We start from the raw sequence: 16,603 nt of genomic DNA on the forward strand, positions 1-16,603 counted from the left end.
TAGTTTTTACTGCTATTTTATTGCTTTTCTGTTATTCTATTATTATCTCATTGCTTCTGTATGCTGCTGTAGCGAAAAAAAATTCCCCTCGGGGATTAATAAAGTAACTACCTAACCTAACCTAACCTAACCTAACCTAACCTAACCTAACCTAACCTAACAAATTAAAGTTTCTAATTTCAGGTGTCCAGCTGTCATGAAGGTGATCAGACTATCTGATGTGGATCAATAGGATACAGAGAACATCAGTGGCTGCAGAGCTGGACTCAGTTCATTCAATTAATTGGCAACTATCCGGACAGTCAATACATTTCTTCTGTCACCTTTTAAGATAATTAGTCGGGTTTTTGTCAGTGTAGTTTCACGCAGCAGACAGCAGCAGGCAGAAGCGCTCTGTTGCGCGATGAAGACGAAGAAGAAGAAGAAACGCGGAAGTGAGCGGAGCCGCTGACCCGCAGCGGATTAGAGCCGGACGGACCGCGGGTGGTACTCTACAGGTGACTTTGTTTATTGTTGTTTTGTTTTGTTGTTTACTTATTGGCTCTAGTTAAAGATTAGGTAAATTTCCCTCTCATATCCTGGAGTTGAATTTTTTTTTTTTTTTTGAGCCGCGGTAACCGGCTGTCTTCAAACATCCGTCCCGCCAGACTCCGTTCAAAAATCTTCTGTTTTAAGGCCGCTTCGTTTCTAAAGACGCAGAGCGGGACAGCACACGCAGTTCAAACCTCTCAAACACCGATCACGTGCTGTTCATTTTATTCATCTTTAAATCAATCCCATATTGATTAATGATACTAAAAGTGACGAGGAGCTGCGAGTGCCCCCCAGCGGCTGTTTGCCGCCAACTACAAGAGCATCTTTAATAGTTCATACTTGTTCAATATTTTAATATTTGACTGTGATGCTTCCGAATGAAGCTCATCATTATTTAGGTTTATGGATTATCTGCGTTTGAATGTTTTCGGAGAAAGTTTGCTGCTAATTCAGATTTAAATCAAATCATTGAACCGAAGCAGCAGATAAATTAATCAATAAAGTGAAATCACGGATTCACTTAAATCAAATGATTTCAACGTATTGTTTAAGAACTCAGATTAATGAAAAGTGTTGTAGATCATTTTTCTTCTGTTGATCTCTGAATAAATTTTATTCTCTGTTTTTCAGTTGATGGATCCTTTATTTAAGATTGTTCGGGTCCCTCAGGCTGATCTATCACAGCAGCCTCAGAGCTTCAACTCTTCAGGTCCTGATTGACTCATCTGGTTCTGATTGATCCGTTAGGACTTGTCAGGCAGGTCAGATTAAACCGTCATCTGATGACACAGGGAGGTGCCAGAGGACCTGAAGCTGACAGTTGAGGTTTCTCAGGTTTCTGAGGTTTTTAAACTTCTCCCCGTTTCAGTCTGTGCGTCTCTTCTGTCTGACAGGAGCTGCTCCTCCAACATGGCCGACCTCTGGCAGAGCGCCATGGATCATGCTGTTGCCATCGCACGAAAAGCTGGAGAGGTGAGTTCGGCGGTTTCCTGGTGGTCTTCAGTTTTGTAACAGTGAAAAATGTAAGAACTGTTTCATTGGAGTTTGATGGTTTATGGAGAACATTTCTTGAAAGGTTCTGGACAGACTGACCTTCACGTCTTAAAGTAATGATGGACTGTTTTTTTAAAAAAATTTTTTATTACTTTGCTGGATTACTGCAGTTGTTGAAAATGGGGAAACCGTGATGACCTCATGAACCTGCTTAATATACTAACAACAGTCCATCTGTCAGACCAGAGCACAGACAGTTAAACTGCTTCTTCTCTGAGTCTCAGCGAGCTGAAACGGGAAAACAGTGAAGGCAGATTTCAAATTAAAAGCGTCTCAGTGTTTGGACAGTTTCATCTGTGTTTCTAAATGAAGTGCTGCAGATTAATCAACCGCGCCACGATTTTTTTTTTTGTAGCATTTTTTTTGTGATTATTGCTTTTCAAAAATTGTGATGTAATTTGCTAATTTAGTTTAAAGTGATTTATTTTATTTTTTTTACTACTACTTAATAAGGAGTTATTGCATGATAGTAATCATGCGCCACATCAGGGTAAATATTGCTGAGATTGCTTCAATCTGCGTTAATTTCCCGGAGGGACTGATTAATACACTGATCATCAATATATCAATACTGACTGTTAGATCAGAGTGTATTTGTCTGAAATGATCTTGTATTGATCAGGTGGTGCGCGAGGCTCTCGTTGATGAGAGGAAGGTGATGACGAAGAGTTCATCCGTGGATTTGGTGACACAAACCGACCAGAAGGTGGAGCAGCTCATCATCCAATCAGTGAAGGAGAAATTCCCCACACACAAGTAGGAAGCTCCGCCTCCTCCAGGGTTGGTGTTACTGATCAGCTCCACAGATCAATACTGTCTCTGAAGAAGAGTTTGTCTGAGTTAATGTAGTTTTATTATGAGAAACATCTTCCAGGATTCAACCAATCAAACAGACTGACGGAGACAAATTTGAGCTCTTTTTGTTATTCAGTTTGTTTTGTTTTCTACAAACTGAACGAAACATCGAACGTTAGAAGCTCGTCTGCAGCTGACAGCGTTCAGGTCTAATAAACCTGTTTCTGCCTGTAAAACCTGAACTGTTTATACAGGATGTGAGTACTTCCTGCCTAAAGTAGGAAGTGGTCAGTGCACCAGTTGTTGTCTTATCAGCTGTAGGATGATATCAGTATGCAAAAACACCATGAAATACAATCTATATCTCTCTAATAAATATCGTCGGGGAAAGTCAGAGAGGTTTGATTGTGTTTGTACTGTACGTGTGCGTCAGGTTCATCGGGGAGGAGTCGGTGGCTGCTGGTGAGTCCTGCGTCCTGACTGATTCTCCCACCTGGATCATCGACCCCATCGATGGAACGACCAACTTTGTTCACGCGTGAGTTTTAAACATTCACTGAAGCAGACTTTTATTTTACAACTTATCAAGACAAAACTTGAAAACCTTAACAATACAAAACAGAAGGAAAACAACAACAACAACAAATAATAACACACTCGCACACCACCAGCCTGACAGAATTACATCTAACTCGTATCATCAGGTCAAGTCAACATCCAGAGGGGTCCACCATGTCCAAAATCCCCTTCCAGACACTCTTGACATCAATAGCTGATTCATCAGTGTATGACATCACCACCTCAGTTTCGCCGAAACGGTCGAGACATCACTTCGTCCCTTCAAGTGTTTTCATGTCTCCTGTAAAAATTGAGTCAGTTTAAAAGGCGGTCAGTTCACTCAAATCGCTAATTAGAATCTCCTGATGTCTGTTGATCAGAAACACGCTGTTCCACGATTGAAAACACACCGGGACCTTTAATGACCTCCATTAATACCTCGAATGAATTGATCTCCAACAGGTTTCCTTTCATCGCCGTTTCCATCGGCTTCTCTGTCAAAAAACAGATGGAGTTCGGTGTGGTTTACAGCTGTCTTGAAGACAAGATGTACACTGCGAGGAAGGGAAAGGGAGCCTTCTGTAACGGAGAGCCGCTGCAGGTTTCTGCCCAGCAAGGTCAGTAATTAATAATATATTCACTCGTCAATAACACGTTAAGACGGGCGTCGGCAAATCCAGCTGAATTCAAAAACCGAAAAAAGCGAGAAGTGAAACCGTGAAGTTGTTTTGTTTAAAAAAAAAAAAAAAAAAAAAAAAAAAAAAAACTGACCTGTTGTTGGTAGACATCAAACAGTCGATCATCGCGACAGAGTTCGGATCCAGCAGAGACCCCGAAACTGTCGACAACATCTTCCGCAGCCTGAGAAGCATCCTGTGCATCCCAGTACACGGGTAACGGCTACGAGCTGCTGCGCCGACACGAATACTCCCGCGATGTAAAAATGTGTCCGTGACGGAGCGAACGTGTCTCCAGGGTGCGCGGCGCAGGAACGGCAGCGATCAACATGTGTCTGGTGGCGTCCGGCTCGGTCGAAGCGTACTACGAGATCGGGATCCACGTTTGGGACGTGGCTGCCGGGTCGCTGATCGTCTCCGAGGCCGGAGGCGTCCTGGTGGACGTGGAGGGTAAGGACGCTCTTGAGTCAGCCGCTCACCCGCTCGGGCGGTCTTCACTGAATTCTGCGTCTTGTGTCCAGGGGGAGACGTGGACCTGATGTCCCGGAGAATCGTCGCCGCCAACAGCCGGACCATCGCTCGGAGGATCGTCAAGGAGATCGCCTCCTTCAGTCCGTCCAGAGACGACGCTCCGCCGGCGAAGCAGTGAGGAACGGAACGGTCTCGCGGGACAAACAACAGATTTTACGTATCAAGAAGTGAAGCTAGTTTATAAAGTTTGTGATAAGTAAAAGTTTTAACGTCGTAAAAACACGAATGCATGTCTCGGTTTGTCAATGACGGACGGGACTTCAAGGTCACAGCGATACGACGACGGGTATTAAATCTGGACGTCGGGTCTTCAAAGAGGACGACGAGCGTTACATCGGGACGTCGGGTGTTTAAATAGGACGACGGGTGTTACATAAAGGGTTAGCCGAGAGCAGAATTTGCCGCGTCACTGGAAGAAGGAAAAGTCGTCATGTTAAAATATTTGGAGCTTTCCCCCAGTTTCACTTATTTTGAAACGGCAGCAAGATCGTCACGGAAACAAAAACGAGGAATCTGAAGTACATTAAGATACAATTTATTTGTTAAACTTCAAACGGTTAAAGTGCACAGACCTAAAATAGAAAGTTAAGTTTTCAGCGCCTGTCACATTCAACACAGGACACTTAAAAAAAGAAAACGGTCTTCTGTAACCTGTATTAACACATGCTAACAGTTAAAACTGCATCTGGTGACCTGTATTAACAAATGCTAACACATGCTAACTGTTGCTCACACTGGCTGAAACATAAATGCGTCCGGGAAATACTGAGAAGAGGCTCATTAGCATCGCATGGTATCTAAAAGTGCTTGTTAACGAATCGGCTCGTTAAAGTGAACATCGGTTCTGAACCATGATTGGTTGTTCGCTCCGCCTTCGGACCCCTTTTCATTGATCATCACCAAGTCTTGTTTTGTTTCTCTGGCTGTGTTTCCATGGCAAACAGTGAGCCAATCAGAGGCTACCAGCTGAGGACATGACGTCACCGAGAACTCGTTACATTTTAGCTTGGAAAGTGTCTGACCACACCCCCTGTGTTGTCATAGCACCCGACGGGGGCGTGGTCAGGTGTCCCAGCTTTAAACAAGTTAGTGGTTGTTATGGTGACAGAGCGCTGCCATCTGGTTGGCTGGCACGTTGGGAGTGGGTGGAGTCAGTCGGTCAGCAGCAGGTGAAGGGGCAGGGCTCCAGCTGCCACATTGGAGGTATGAGGGCAGAGGTCACGGTTGAGTTTGAGTGGGGAGTGTCGCTGCTTCCTGAGAGGAACGCTATTGGTCAGCGTCTGCAGAGAGAGAGAGCGACACACAACCCTGCGCTGTGATTGGCTGAAGGGATTTTAGATTTGTTTTTCTACTTCTAAACAACCTAAACCCTTTAAATTGATCAATTATTAAAAAAATGTCTCTATTTAAAACATTGACTTCAACTTTATTTAACATCCCCCGTTTTCAAAGTAAGATGTTTTTAATGGTTGAATTAAAGTCCAGATAAAGATAGTGTTTGTGTGTTGATCCTGTTGTTTACCACAACAACAACTCCAGGTAAACAGTGTAGTTAGACTACGACCTGGAAGACAGTGTTGATGACGATCTCACTGACCATGCGGAGGCGGTGTGCGTACAGCAGCTCAGGCTCGTCAGGTTTCCTGGTCGGCACGGCGACGTGCCAACGCTGAAGCTCCGCCATCATCTCTGGCACATTGAAGAGGACCACTGGGTCGGCACGGCAACGGTTTATCAGCTCCACCAAACGCTCCTTATAGTGCAGCCTAACAGACGAGACGGACGGAGACGCCTGAGACTGACAGCAGCACACCTGGAAAGGTAAACTGCAAACTGGGTACCAGAATGAACCCAGACTGGGACCAGACTCGTTGTCAGTACTGGGTGTGATGGAAATTGTGGAGATGAGGTGAAGAAGGCAGAGGAGACCGTTCTGAGTGTCAACGCGGTAATGTTTATTGGCAGCAGCTCGATCGAGGAGAGGCCACAACGTGTGGCCGTGCCCCGTTGCTACACCTTTCTGTCTGTACTCTTACAAAGGCTCAACTATAAGGAACACATTGGTTTCGATAAGGATAACAATGTGTCCTTGGCTCCAATGTGACCACAATCTACATTTATCATGGACAGTTAGTTCCTGAGGTCGGGTGTCCTTTATGGGACCTTTGCCCCATTCAGGGAATCAGAGGAGTCTCATAGTATGTCATGTCACAATAGAGTTTCCTTAACACTGGGAAGAGACTGGCAGGCGGTACTGGGACCAGGCTGGTAGGCAGTACTAGAACTAAACTGGTGGGCAGTATTGGAACCAGACTAATAGGTGGTACTGGGGCCAGATTGGTAGGCGGTACTGGGAAGAGATTGCTGGTTGGTACAGGAACCAGACTGGTTGGCGGTACTGGTAACAGACTGGTAGGTGGTACTGGGAGGAGATTGCTGATTGGTGCTAGGAAGAGTGGTCTTACTGGCAGAATCCTCTGTATTCAGGTAGCGCCTGTCGTCCGCAGGGCTCCTCCCGTCTGCTGCCATAATCTCTCAGCTCCAAAACCAAACACACTGCTGGAATATGAGGGCACCGAATCAGTCAAACTGGGACCGAAGAGATTCCACCTGTAAAAACAGAGAGAGAACTCACCTGCCAGACTGGCGTCAGGTGAGCTGCCATTGGCTTGTTCCAACCAGGAAGGAGACACTCTGTAATACTGAGAGACAAGAGACACGGTCTACCTCATCAGTACTGAACGTCACAGCAGCTGGGCACACCCGAGCTCCGTCAGGTGTTCCTCACCTGTAGCAGCAGGTGTAGGCGGGTCACGCTCCAGTCTCTCAGGTGGTACAGGCAGTCTCTGGGGTGGTGGGCGTGGAGGCCTTTGGTTCCACAGTCGGCTGAGAAGTCACAAGCCTGAGGACGTTAAAATAGAGAATAGTCAGAGTAGACATCAGTCAAATCCAGCAGACGATAGAAGAAACTTGAGGAGAGTCATCGATGGACGGAGACAGTTTGGACTCACTGATCCCAGAACGAAGCGCTGACTGCAGCCGCCGCAGAACTGATGCTGACACTGACTGCAGGTGAAGTGGAGACATCCTCCTTTAGACAGGCTGAACACCAACTGGCAGTTTGGACACTCTGAGGACACAGGACCACATGAGACTCCGCGAGACCTCATCAGACCACCACATGGGACCTCATCAGATCACCCAAGACCACACGTACCGATGCTGTTGTTGAGCAGGGGGGTGCCGTGCTGGTCCGGCTGGTTCTGCTGCTGCCAACGTCTGAACTGCTCACAGGAGAGTCCTTGATGCTGAGGGGACCACTAGAGACCGGGCAAGCGGAGGACAGGTACTGGTCTGAGGTCAGGTAGGGGTCTGTGTGCATCTGTGTGTGTGTGTGTGTGTGTGTGTGTGTGTGTGTGTGTGTGTGTGTGTGTGTGTGTGTGTGTGTGTGTGTGTGTGTGTGTGTGTGTGTCTCACAGGTGATCTGCACTGAGAGCAGGTGCTCTTCTTGCAGCTGGGACAATCCATCCTCAACCGGTCAACCTCATGGAGCATCCCGAACGAGCACTGGAAGATACAAAGACCGGTCAGTAGCTACACCTGAGGATAGTCCCTACCTGTCCATCAGTGTGAGGTCAGTCCTCCACCTGTCCATCAGTCGAGCTACACCTCAGGTCAGTCCAGTCCATCAGTCGGGGGTTCCTGTCTAGTGTTTCGCAATGTTGCCCTCTACGGGCGAACACAAGAACTGCACAAATCTGAGTTCATGATTTTTTTTTTTACTTTTGATTTCACTAAATTGGTAAAACATATTCATGTCTGGGTCTGTAAGGTTCCGGTGTGGGTCCATGAGGACCTGATCTGGTCCTGGTCTCAGTGAGTCTTACATGACCACACCAGCAGAAGTTGGGCATCTCCTGCAGGGCTCGGTCTCGGAGTTTCCTCTGGAAGAGTTCGTGGATCTGAGGAGGCAGGAAGTGACGGATCTGACGAAAACAAACAAACAAAGGATTAGAACCAGCAGGTGGACTGGCAGGACTGGGATCAGAGTGGTTCCCACCTGTGTGTCCAGCAGGTTGAAATAGTCCATGGACTCCTCCATCCCACCCTGACCTCTGACCTCTGGGCGGCTGCACTGAGGACAGACCAGCTGATCGACGCTCCGCTCCTTAATGGCCACCGAGAAGAACGATATGAAACACGTCTGACACAGGAAGCAGGAGCAGTGAGTCATCGTGATGATCTGCACGGAATGTAGGAGGAGAAGAAGAAGAAACGGGAAACATGAGGGCGGCTGTGTGGTCTCTGATTGGCTGACTCAGGTGATGCGTCTCACCTTGCTAAAGGACACCTGGTCCTGACAGATGGGGCAGTTGTGAGTCAGGAACCTGAGGGCTGATGGGAAATCTCTGTTCAGCTGGACTGCCTCCATGACATCAGCAGGACTGAAGCTCCGCCCTTCCATCGTCACCAGAGACAGGAAGACCGACGCCTGGTCCGGAGGGAGCCGAGCTGCCATCTGAGGGACAAACATGATGACTAAGACCACCTGCTGGGTCCTGCTGAGACCTCCTGACACTGTTTGGGACCACAGGAGACATGATGAGACCACTTGACACCACCTGAGTCCTGTTGAGACTTTCTGATGCCACCTAGGATCTGCAGAAACCTGCTGACACCACCTGACACCACCTTGGATGACCTGAGACCACTCGCGTCTTGCTGAAACATGGCGAGACCACTTGAAACCACCGGAGACCTACTGACCGTCTGAATCTGGCTGACCCCCACCTTACACCTGCTAACAGCTGAGAACAAGGAGTCCTCCTCACCTTGATGTTGTCTGCTCCAGCTGCTGGTACTGACTGAAGTCTCTGAGGACGGAGGTTGTGATCTAGTCCGGGTGCCGAACCAGAACTTGAAGCGTGTCCACCTCTGGCTGCTTCTGACTGGACGACCCGTACAGGTGACTTGCACTGCTGGACTCTACTGAACTCTCCATCCAGCTTTAGAGCTCCCATCATCCCACAGAGGGGGGCTACAGGGGGGACACCCGCAGAGACAGACCCCGGCCCAGGACCTGGTGCAGGACCACGACAAAGACTTGAATCAGAACCAGGACATTCTAATGTCAGTATCAGGAGTCTGCAGTTCAATTGTCCTAGCTATTCCGTGTTACCCGTCTCGTCTCACCTGAGGAGGAGGCAGAGCTTAGGAACGGGTTGTTGTGGTTGGAGGAGGAGGAAGGAGGAGCGCTGAAGTCGATTCCCAGAAGCTCCTCAGTGTACGACCTCCGTGTTCTCTCCTTCCTACTTTGCTCCCATTGGCTGGCTGAAACAAAGGGGGTGGGGCTTATTGAGCTCATTCAGCATTGTGCAACACTGCGCTAACTTAAACCAACTTAACGTGATGAAAGTTAGAAATGTCCGACTTTCTCCGGCACTGCGTCACATGACAGTAACACGTCACAATCAGATGCAGTTTATTGATCTGCTCCTTTTGAAAATTTGATCACAAACAGGAAGTTTACCTTTGTCTTGAGACAGGTGAGAAGAGGTGGGAGAGAAGCTGTGGCTCTGTGGGAAGGAGGAGGTAATAGAGGAGGAGGTGATGGAGGAGGGAGGAGCTGACCTTCCAGCTGACTGTGACACCTGTATGCCAGCAGGGGGTGGACCTTGTGCGGTACACTTGGCATAAAGGGGTGTGTCCTTGTGGAAGGCCCGCTTCATCTCTGACACTAGAAGTGATAGGTTGGACACGTCCTGACAGGAAGTGACATAAACAATGAAAACAGTTTTAATTAAAACTGCAAGCAGTGATATGCGGGCCCTCGCACGGTGCGCGTCGGGGATCCGGTGGTTCGTGGCTGCCGGCTCCCCGACGTGCAGCTTGCGAGGGACCGCATATCCCCCCTTGCAGTTTCACTTGTAGTTTCATGGCGAGATGCTCAAAATGGCCGCCACGCCACGGGCACACCGATCGTCGAAAACAAATTCTTTTAACAACTATTCATCTCCCAGGTGTTAAGATAGGACAGACAAAATTTCAGGTCGGTGCATCAAAATATGTAGGAGGACTTCGTTAAAATACAACACGTGCGAATAGCCAAAAAAGGAGACTAAATTCAAAATCGCGGACTTCCTGTTTAATTGAGGTCATGCTGCCAGGAGACTTTTTTTACATCTTGGTGTTATGAACATATCCAACATTTTTGGCGCATGTAGGTGAAACTTGGTACCGGGGCTGCAGTTTAGGGGGTGCTAGCGAGCCATTTGGCCACGCCCAATCGCATAACACAGATTTACAGAAATTTGTAGTTTCATGGTGAGACACTCAAAATGGCTGCCACGCCACGGGCACACCCATCAATGAAAACAAATTCTTTTAACAACTTTTAATCCCAAACAGAGTGCACAGAAAAAATGTCAAGTCAGTATGACAAAATCCCGAGAAGGAGTTCGTTAAAGTACAATGTGCGAATCGCCAAAAATGACGACTAGATTGAAAATGGCGGATTTCCTGTTGAGTTGACGTAATGCAACTTTTTTCGTACGTCTAGGTGTGATACACGGGCACCGAATTTCGCGCATGTAGGTAAATGGAACCACCGGGGCATCTCTTTAGGGGGCGCTCCCACCTAAACTAACCACACTAACCTCCCACCTAAACTAACCACACTAACCTTCGACCTTAACTAACCACACCAACCTCCCACCTTAACTAACCACACTAAACTCCTACCTTTACTAACCACACTAACCTCCCACCCTATCTTACCACACTAACCTCCCACCTTAACTAACCACACTAACCTCCCACCTTAACTAACCACACTAACATCCCACCCTAACTAACCCAGACAGACAGATGTCCTCTGTCTTACATGACTCCAGTGGTTGAGAGCGTCCAGACAGATGTTTCCAGAGGCGTCCACACAGGGACAAGACGGGTTGATCATCATGGAGACAGACGGACATACGTAACAGCGAGGCCGCGACACCGGGTGGGTCTCGTGAAGCCAGACGCACACTGGGATATTATACTGACTTCCTGTACGGACATACAAGTCAACAGAACCAGACCAGACTGATCCACAGCTCATCATTTCACACCGACATCAAACAGTAAACAGAAATAAAGCGTCTGACGGTGAACAGTCTGACCTTCATAGTGAACAGGAACCGTCCCGGACAGATAAACCAGTTTCTTCTTCTCTTTGTTTGGAAAACCTGTCAAGAGACGCAACAGCATCAGTGATCCCCAACGATACAAAACATCTCGGCTTCACACGAATCCAACTGAGTGCGCAGATGCTTTTATTGTGAAACAGACAGGAAACAACTCAGGTACTGTTAGTTGACTTTACTGATGAGAGGCCAGGATCCTCCTGGAGGCACCTGAGTGGCAGCTTCACTCCGCAGTTGAAAAACTCAATTAAATGCATGTTAAGAATTTCAGATTTCCTTTTTTATATATATATATATATAAAGTTTCAGTGCAAAAGACAATCAAAAATTACTTAAACTTTATTTATATAGCACCAAATCACAACACTAGCCAGAACTTTACAGCATTATATTATATATATATATATATGTGTTCCTGAAACATAATTGCATGAACACATTAACATATACATTTTGATCATGTGTCAGCTGCATCTCTCTCTCTCTCTCTCTCGCCCCTTATTTGTTTTCCTGTCATATCTACACTGTCCTATTTAATACAGGCATAAAATGAAAAACAGAAACACAAGTCTGAAAGTATGTTCATGTTTACTCCACTCGTGTCACTGTCCAGACCAACAGGAAGTCACAGGAAGTCAGGATGAGCATCTGAAATAAAAACCACAGTGCAGAAACAGCTGATTCTTTATTTATTTATTTATTTTTACTCACAGTAAAAATCCACATAGAGACGAAGGTCGGGGAAAAGAGATCGAACCATTTGTAGATCCGACAGAGTTTCTACTGGATGACTGTACTGACACTTGTGCAGGAGGAGGAGGAGGAGGAGGACAGAGGGGGAGATGAGGAGATGTAGAGGAGCAGGAGGAGGAGATGACGCAGGGAAAGCGAGACGGAGACAGATGAGGAGGAGGGGGGGGGGAATAAGAGAGTGCATTAGTCGGATCACTCAACAGATCTAACACCTCTGAACTGATCTTAGTGAAACTTCCGTGTTAGCATCGCTGGCTAGTCGGTTAGCAGCAGGTCAAGTGAGACGACAACTTGTTTTGTAATCAGTTTTTAAGTCTTGTTTTTTTTTTTTTTTAAAGCAATGACGAAAGTTTTATGTCCCTGTTCTCACCTCTTTCAGGATAGGCAGCTCCGCCTCAGCTTCAACCCGCGGCATTTTATCCCAAAACTAAACTCTTAAACCGCAAAACATTTCACCTGCTCCCAGGACAAGCTAACAGGCTTCGTTTGGAGGCATTCATTTAAACGCGACACACCCACTTCCGCTCCGACACTACCACATTAAAAGCGGAACTTTAAGAAACGAAGACCAGGAACTTTCTAGGAAAATTATTATTTTCATTTCAGATACCTCGTTGTTGTTTCATGGAAAAATAATTACAGGTGTTTGTGGGATTATTCACTGCAATGATGTCATTTATATGGCGACAAATCACTGCATCTTAAGGCACCAAGTGATCTGAATAAAACGTGAGTAGTATGTAAACACGCCATGTTTATTCAGTGTGGTTTTATGCATATACTGTTTAATGTTGTGGAAGGAGGAGTCAAACTGCTGCATTTGAATTCATCCAATCAGTAATCTTTATTGGGATAGTCACAGCAGTACAGCGGGTCAGCTGACCCGACACGATGTGACCACCTGTGACAAATAACAGGACCACAGGAAGTGCCTGAGAAGCTTTATTGATCTTTGATTTTTAGATCATCAACAAAAACAACAGCACTCAGCTGATCAGGGAACATTAACAACCTAAAGTGACGGCACCTAAACACTCAAACTCCCATCAGCCCCTGCACAGGAGGTCTCTGTCCCAGTGGGCGTGGCCCTCCACTCCTTGCCTTCTGTCAGCGCTCTCGGTTGGTGGATGAACACGCTGTACCGGACACCCTGGTTGCCTGCCGCCCTAATGAAGCGGCTGTTTGCCGTCATGGTAACGGCTCTCAGTGAGTCTCCGGTGCCAAAGATCATGAGCGAGCGGCGGTTGACCTTGGCGCTAAGCGTGAGCTGCATCGTGCGCTCCGACGGCTCGTCGTCCACCAGGTGGAGTCGAGCGAGCAGCTTCTGAGCGCGCTCCTTCTCACCCGGCCCCCCCAGCGTGTCCAAGATCAGCTGGAAGTCGTGAACGGCGGCGCGGCAGGCGAACAGCTCCTTCCCCGCCATGAAGGTGTCGAGCTGCGGCAGCACCTGCAGGCGGCGCTCCTGCGCGGCCTGCTCCGTCAGCACCGGCTCCCTGAAGGTGAAGTGGCAGCGGCCGTGGCTCAGCGACGACACGTACGTGATGAGCGTGGTGATGTCCATGTTGACCCGTCGACACTCCTCCACCTGCACCTGCAGCGGGAACTCCAGGCTGGCCACAACGGTGCCGCGGTCCACCCTGGTCCCCTCTGACTCCTCATCCTCATTATCATCGTCTTCAGCCGGCTCCTCCTCCTGCACCTCCTCCTCCTCCTCCTCATCCTCCTCATCCTCCTCTTCTGCCACCACAGCGTTGACGGCCACGATGTCCCCGCGGACGGAGACGCCCATGTCCTTGAGGCGGTCGGCCATAGGGGAAGACACGCCGTTATAGAAGGCGAAGACGATGTGGGGGTGTCGGTAGTGGATGGGCTGCTGGCGGCTGGCCTGCAGGAAGTCCTCAGCCTGCCGGATGATGCTCTTGTCTCCGTATTGGCCCTGCCCCTGCCAGATGTTGTGCAGAGCCTCCGCTTTCCGACCCACCGCCTTCACCCAAGTGTGGCCCCCGTTCGCCACCACGTCCACCACCAGCGTCTGCCGGGCGCCGGATGCGTCCTGGTAGGTGAAGACGTGCAGCAGGGCCACCACGTCCTCCAGACTCTGGGCCGAGTCCACGATGGCCGTCAGGTGGGTCAGGTTGGTGCTGTGCAGGTGAGACTCTTTCACATGCAGCTCTCCGGCCTCCACCCGCCGCAGGAAGCGCAGCTCGGCTCGGAGTTTACCGCAGAGCTTCTGGTGACCCTCCACGCCCTGACAGAGCTGCTCTGCCCGCTGCAGCAGCACCTGGGCGGAGTTGATCCTCCGCTGCAGCGTCGCCTGCAGAGACATGTCTCCTGCATCACACCTGAGGACAGACATAGAGAGACATTTACCTAACCTAAAAAAAAAAAAAAAAAAATTCTCCTCAGGGGATTAATAAAGCAACTACCTAACCTAACCTAACCTAACATAGACGCTGTTAGCACCTGGGAAAAGGTGAAGGGGCAGTTCAGGATTGTGTTTAGCGCCACTGAAAGTTTGATGGAGGTTTTAAGCGAGTTTGTGGAGGACTTCAGCACAACACCTGCATGCCGTGATAGTTATTAAAAACAGGTCGTTCAGGAGCAGTGGAGGCGTCTGTTGTACGTCACAATCCAATTCACAAGTAAACCATTTTCTAAAGGCGAAATACATCTTTTAAAATCTATCTGGGTGACCGCAACGGAGAAAGTTTCACTCGGACTGTTCACAGCTGGCATTTACATGAGAGATCATCCAGGATGTTTGTTAATGGTGTGAACAGCCTATGAGATACGTTTCTTAGGCCTGAAACAGGCATGGTGGATCTGTGGATGGTTGAAAGTATCTCTTCAATTTCCAGATGTTTTCTCAGTCCAGAACTTCATCAAATGTTTGCCATCTTTGACCTAAACTTCAATATAGAGGTTTATACAGAAACCGAAGACTACAGTTTGGATTACTTCTGTCCAACATCGAGTTTCCGAAATAAAACAGAAGATCTGTCTTCAGATGTTGTTTATCTGACCTTTTCACAGCAGACATCTTAACTTGTCACAGAAGGTAAATCACGGGAGTATTAACGGCAGCTGCATTCCAGTTTGGGGAGGTCCACCTTTTAAGATTTACTGGGGCGTTTAACGGCACTGAGCCAACACCTGTGCGTTACCGACAGTGACACGGAAAAATGTCTCCTGTATGAAAGGGTCTACTGATTTGATTCACGATCAGGAGCTGATCCCGTACCGATATGAAATTGAAAGTTCCTCACTAGGAGTAAATGTAAATTATTAAGGACTTGTGTGGTTGGTGTGCTCCCCACGTGGCCAACCATAGAATTAGATTATTGATATATTGGCACCCGTTGATGGCGTCACCAGGGTAAGTATCAGCTGTGGAGGAGGTGGGGGGGGAGAGGGTGGGGGAGAGGAGACGCCAAGAACAGAAACAGATTTTCTATGTTGATTTTTTTGTTGTTGTTGGTAAAATGAAAGTTTATGTTTCTTTCTTCTTTACTTTGAGTTGCTGCGGGACATCCTATTTACTTGTATAGCGTAGTTCAGCGTGCGCACGCCCTCACGCACGATGCCTTTCTCCGTTCATTCATTCATTCATTCATTCATTCATTCATCTACCAGCTGGATATCAAACCGTGAGTAACACACAACAACAGTTTGGACTCTGGCCGGTCCTGGACCTGTGCGAGCTGCCCACCTCTTCCTAGTTATCTTTAGTCACGAAAATGTTGAGTTGTTTTTTTTAAGGGAGTCTGGTGTGAGTGAACCTCTTTAAATGACGTAAACTCATCAGTCAATACGTCACCAACACAAATCTTCCTGGTTCCTATTAAACCTGAACGTTAGCCTCGTTAGCTGCGACGCTAACATTACGTCAGCCCGTTAGCTCACTCCAGCTGGTCAGAAGTCGTTCCTCGTCTTATTGTCAGTTATCTTTAAGACGTTAAAACACAAACTTCAACGTTACTTACGGCAGCAGTGACGTGTGAACCGTAGATATATGCGGACTGCGCGGCTAGTGCTAACTGACAGCTTCTTCTGAGACTCTGCTCAGCTGGCAGGAAAACAGGAAGGCTTCTGGGAGGATTTTTTTTTTTTTTCCCCTCCACATATGGGCGTGTCTTCCGGTTATCGACATGTACACTTCCGGTCCCGTTGACGTCACTGATCATTTACATGTTTGTGTTTTTAAAGGAAGAGAAGAGCTGAAATCAGAAACACGTCAGTGAAGGTGTTTTTAAGACACCCTCCAAACACCTACAGAACAGTGAGAAATAATTACAGATAAACAAAAATAAATTTGTAATGTTATTATTATTAATATAATAGCTGTAAAATAAAAAGTAGTGAATGCATCTGTAAATATTATACATTTTGAATTAATCAATAGTAAAAAATTGTGTAAAAAGTCCATTTTATTTTCAGGCTGAAACAACAAAATAAAAACATTTCCATTCATGAAAATGTTCAACTTTTTATTTTGTAAACAATGAAAAAACAAAC

General features: G+C 47.4%; 3 protein-coding genes across 6 annotated transcripts; 1 reads left to right on the forward strand and 2 right to left on the reverse strand.

The window, feature by feature from the left end:
• Positions 1-417: 417 nt before the first annotated feature.
• LOC138633210 (inositol monophosphatase 1-like) lies at positions 418-4,674 on the forward strand. 3 transcript variants are annotated; one of them, XM_069719324.1, is made up of 8 exons: positions 418-497; positions 1,428-1,506; positions 2,210-2,343; positions 2,816-2,920; positions 3,403-3,557; positions 3,725-3,833; positions 3,916-4,067; positions 4,139-4,674. In XM_069719324.1, exons 2-8 carry the CDS (start codon positions 1,444-1,446, stop codon positions 4,264-4,266), a joined length of 846 nt encoding a protein of 281 aa, XP_069575425.1. In that variant the 5' UTR covers positions 418-497; positions 1,428-1,443; the 3' UTR covers positions 4,267-4,674. The 3 variants fall into 3 exon arrangements, with proteins under 3 accessions (XP_069575425.1, XP_069575428.1, XP_069575426.1); XM_069719327.1 differs by having other exon boundaries at positions 436-483; XM_069719325.1 differs by lacking the exon at positions 418-497 and adding an exon at positions 551-1,295.
• On the reverse strand, positions 4,668-12,591 carry LOC138633181 (E3 ubiquitin-protein ligase RNF31). 2 transcript variants are annotated; one of them, XM_069719280.1, is made up of 18 exons: positions 12,459-12,591; positions 12,047-12,137; positions 11,312-11,377; positions 11,032-11,198; positions 9,679-9,910; positions 9,342-9,479; positions 8,981-9,228; positions 8,485-8,667; positions 8,209-8,391; positions 8,036-8,134; positions 7,626-7,715; positions 7,366-7,468; positions 7,160-7,278; positions 6,937-7,050; positions 6,784-6,850; positions 6,614-6,707; positions 5,746-5,914; positions 4,668-5,428 (listed from the first exon to the last, which is right to left on the reverse strand). In XM_069719280.1, the coding sequence occupies exons 1-18, from the start codon at positions 12,501-12,503 to the stop codon at positions 5,300-5,302; spliced, it is 2,337 nt and encodes a 778-aa protein (XP_069575381.1). In that variant the 5' UTR covers positions 12,504-12,591; the 3' UTR covers positions 4,668-5,299. The 2 variants fall into 2 exon arrangements, with proteins under 2 accessions (XP_069575381.1, XP_069575382.1); XM_069719281.1 differs by lacking the exons at positions 11,032-11,198; positions 12,459-12,591 and having other exon boundaries at positions 12,047-12,133.
• Positions 12,592-12,907: 316 nt separating this feature from the next.
• Positions 12,908-16,196, reverse strand: cunh7orf25 (chromosome unknown C7orf25 homolog). Its single transcript, XM_069719302.1, has 2 exons — positions 16,072-16,196; positions 12,908-14,430 (listed from the first exon to the last, which is right to left on the reverse strand). The coding sequence occupies exon 2, from the start codon at positions 14,412-14,414 to the stop codon at positions 13,116-13,118; it is 1,299 nt and encodes a 432-aa protein (XP_069575403.1). The 5' UTR covers positions 14,415-14,430; positions 16,072-16,196; the 3' UTR covers positions 12,908-13,115.
• Between the last annotated feature and the right edge of the window lie 407 nt (positions 16,197-16,603).

Source organism: Brachyistius frenatus, unplaced genomic scaffold (assembly GCF_029030835.1).
Source record: "Brachyistius frenatus isolate BFR_SWC_R1_liver_20210118 unplaced genomic scaffold, ASM2903083v1 Contig_211, whole genome shotgun sequence".
Taxonomy (NCBI): domain Eukaryota; kingdom Metazoa; phylum Chordata; class Actinopteri; family Embiotocidae; genus Brachyistius; species Brachyistius frenatus.

Coding starts and splice junctions, on each gene's coding strand:
- LOC138633210 (XM_069719324.1), top strand. CDS start 1,444: ATGGCCGACCTCTGGCAGAGCGCCATGGATCATGCTGTTGCCATCGCA. Junction 2,921..3,402: donor ACGACCAACTTTGTTCACGC/GTGAGTTTTAAA, acceptor GATCTCCAACAG/GTTTCCTTTCATCGCCGTTT. Junction 3,834..3,915: donor CTGTGCATCCCAGTACACGG/GTAACGGCTACG, acceptor ACGTGTCTCCAG/GGTGCGCGGCGCAGGAACGG.
- LOC138633181 (XM_069719280.1), bottom strand. CDS start 12,503: ATGCCGCGGGTTGAAGCTGAGGCGGAGCTGCCTATCCTGAAAGAG. Junction 6,708..6,783: donor ACCTGACGCCAGTCTGGCAG/GTGAGTTCTCTC, acceptor CTCATATTCCAG/CAGTGTGTTTGGTTTTGGAG. Junction 5,915..6,613: donor GAATACAGAGGATTCTGCCA/GTAAGACCACTC, acceptor CTCGTCTGTTAG/GCTGCACTATAAGGAGCGTT.
- cunh7orf25 (XM_069719302.1), bottom strand. CDS start 14,414: ATGTCTCTGCAGGCGACGCTGCAGCGGAGGATCAACTCCGCCCAGGTG.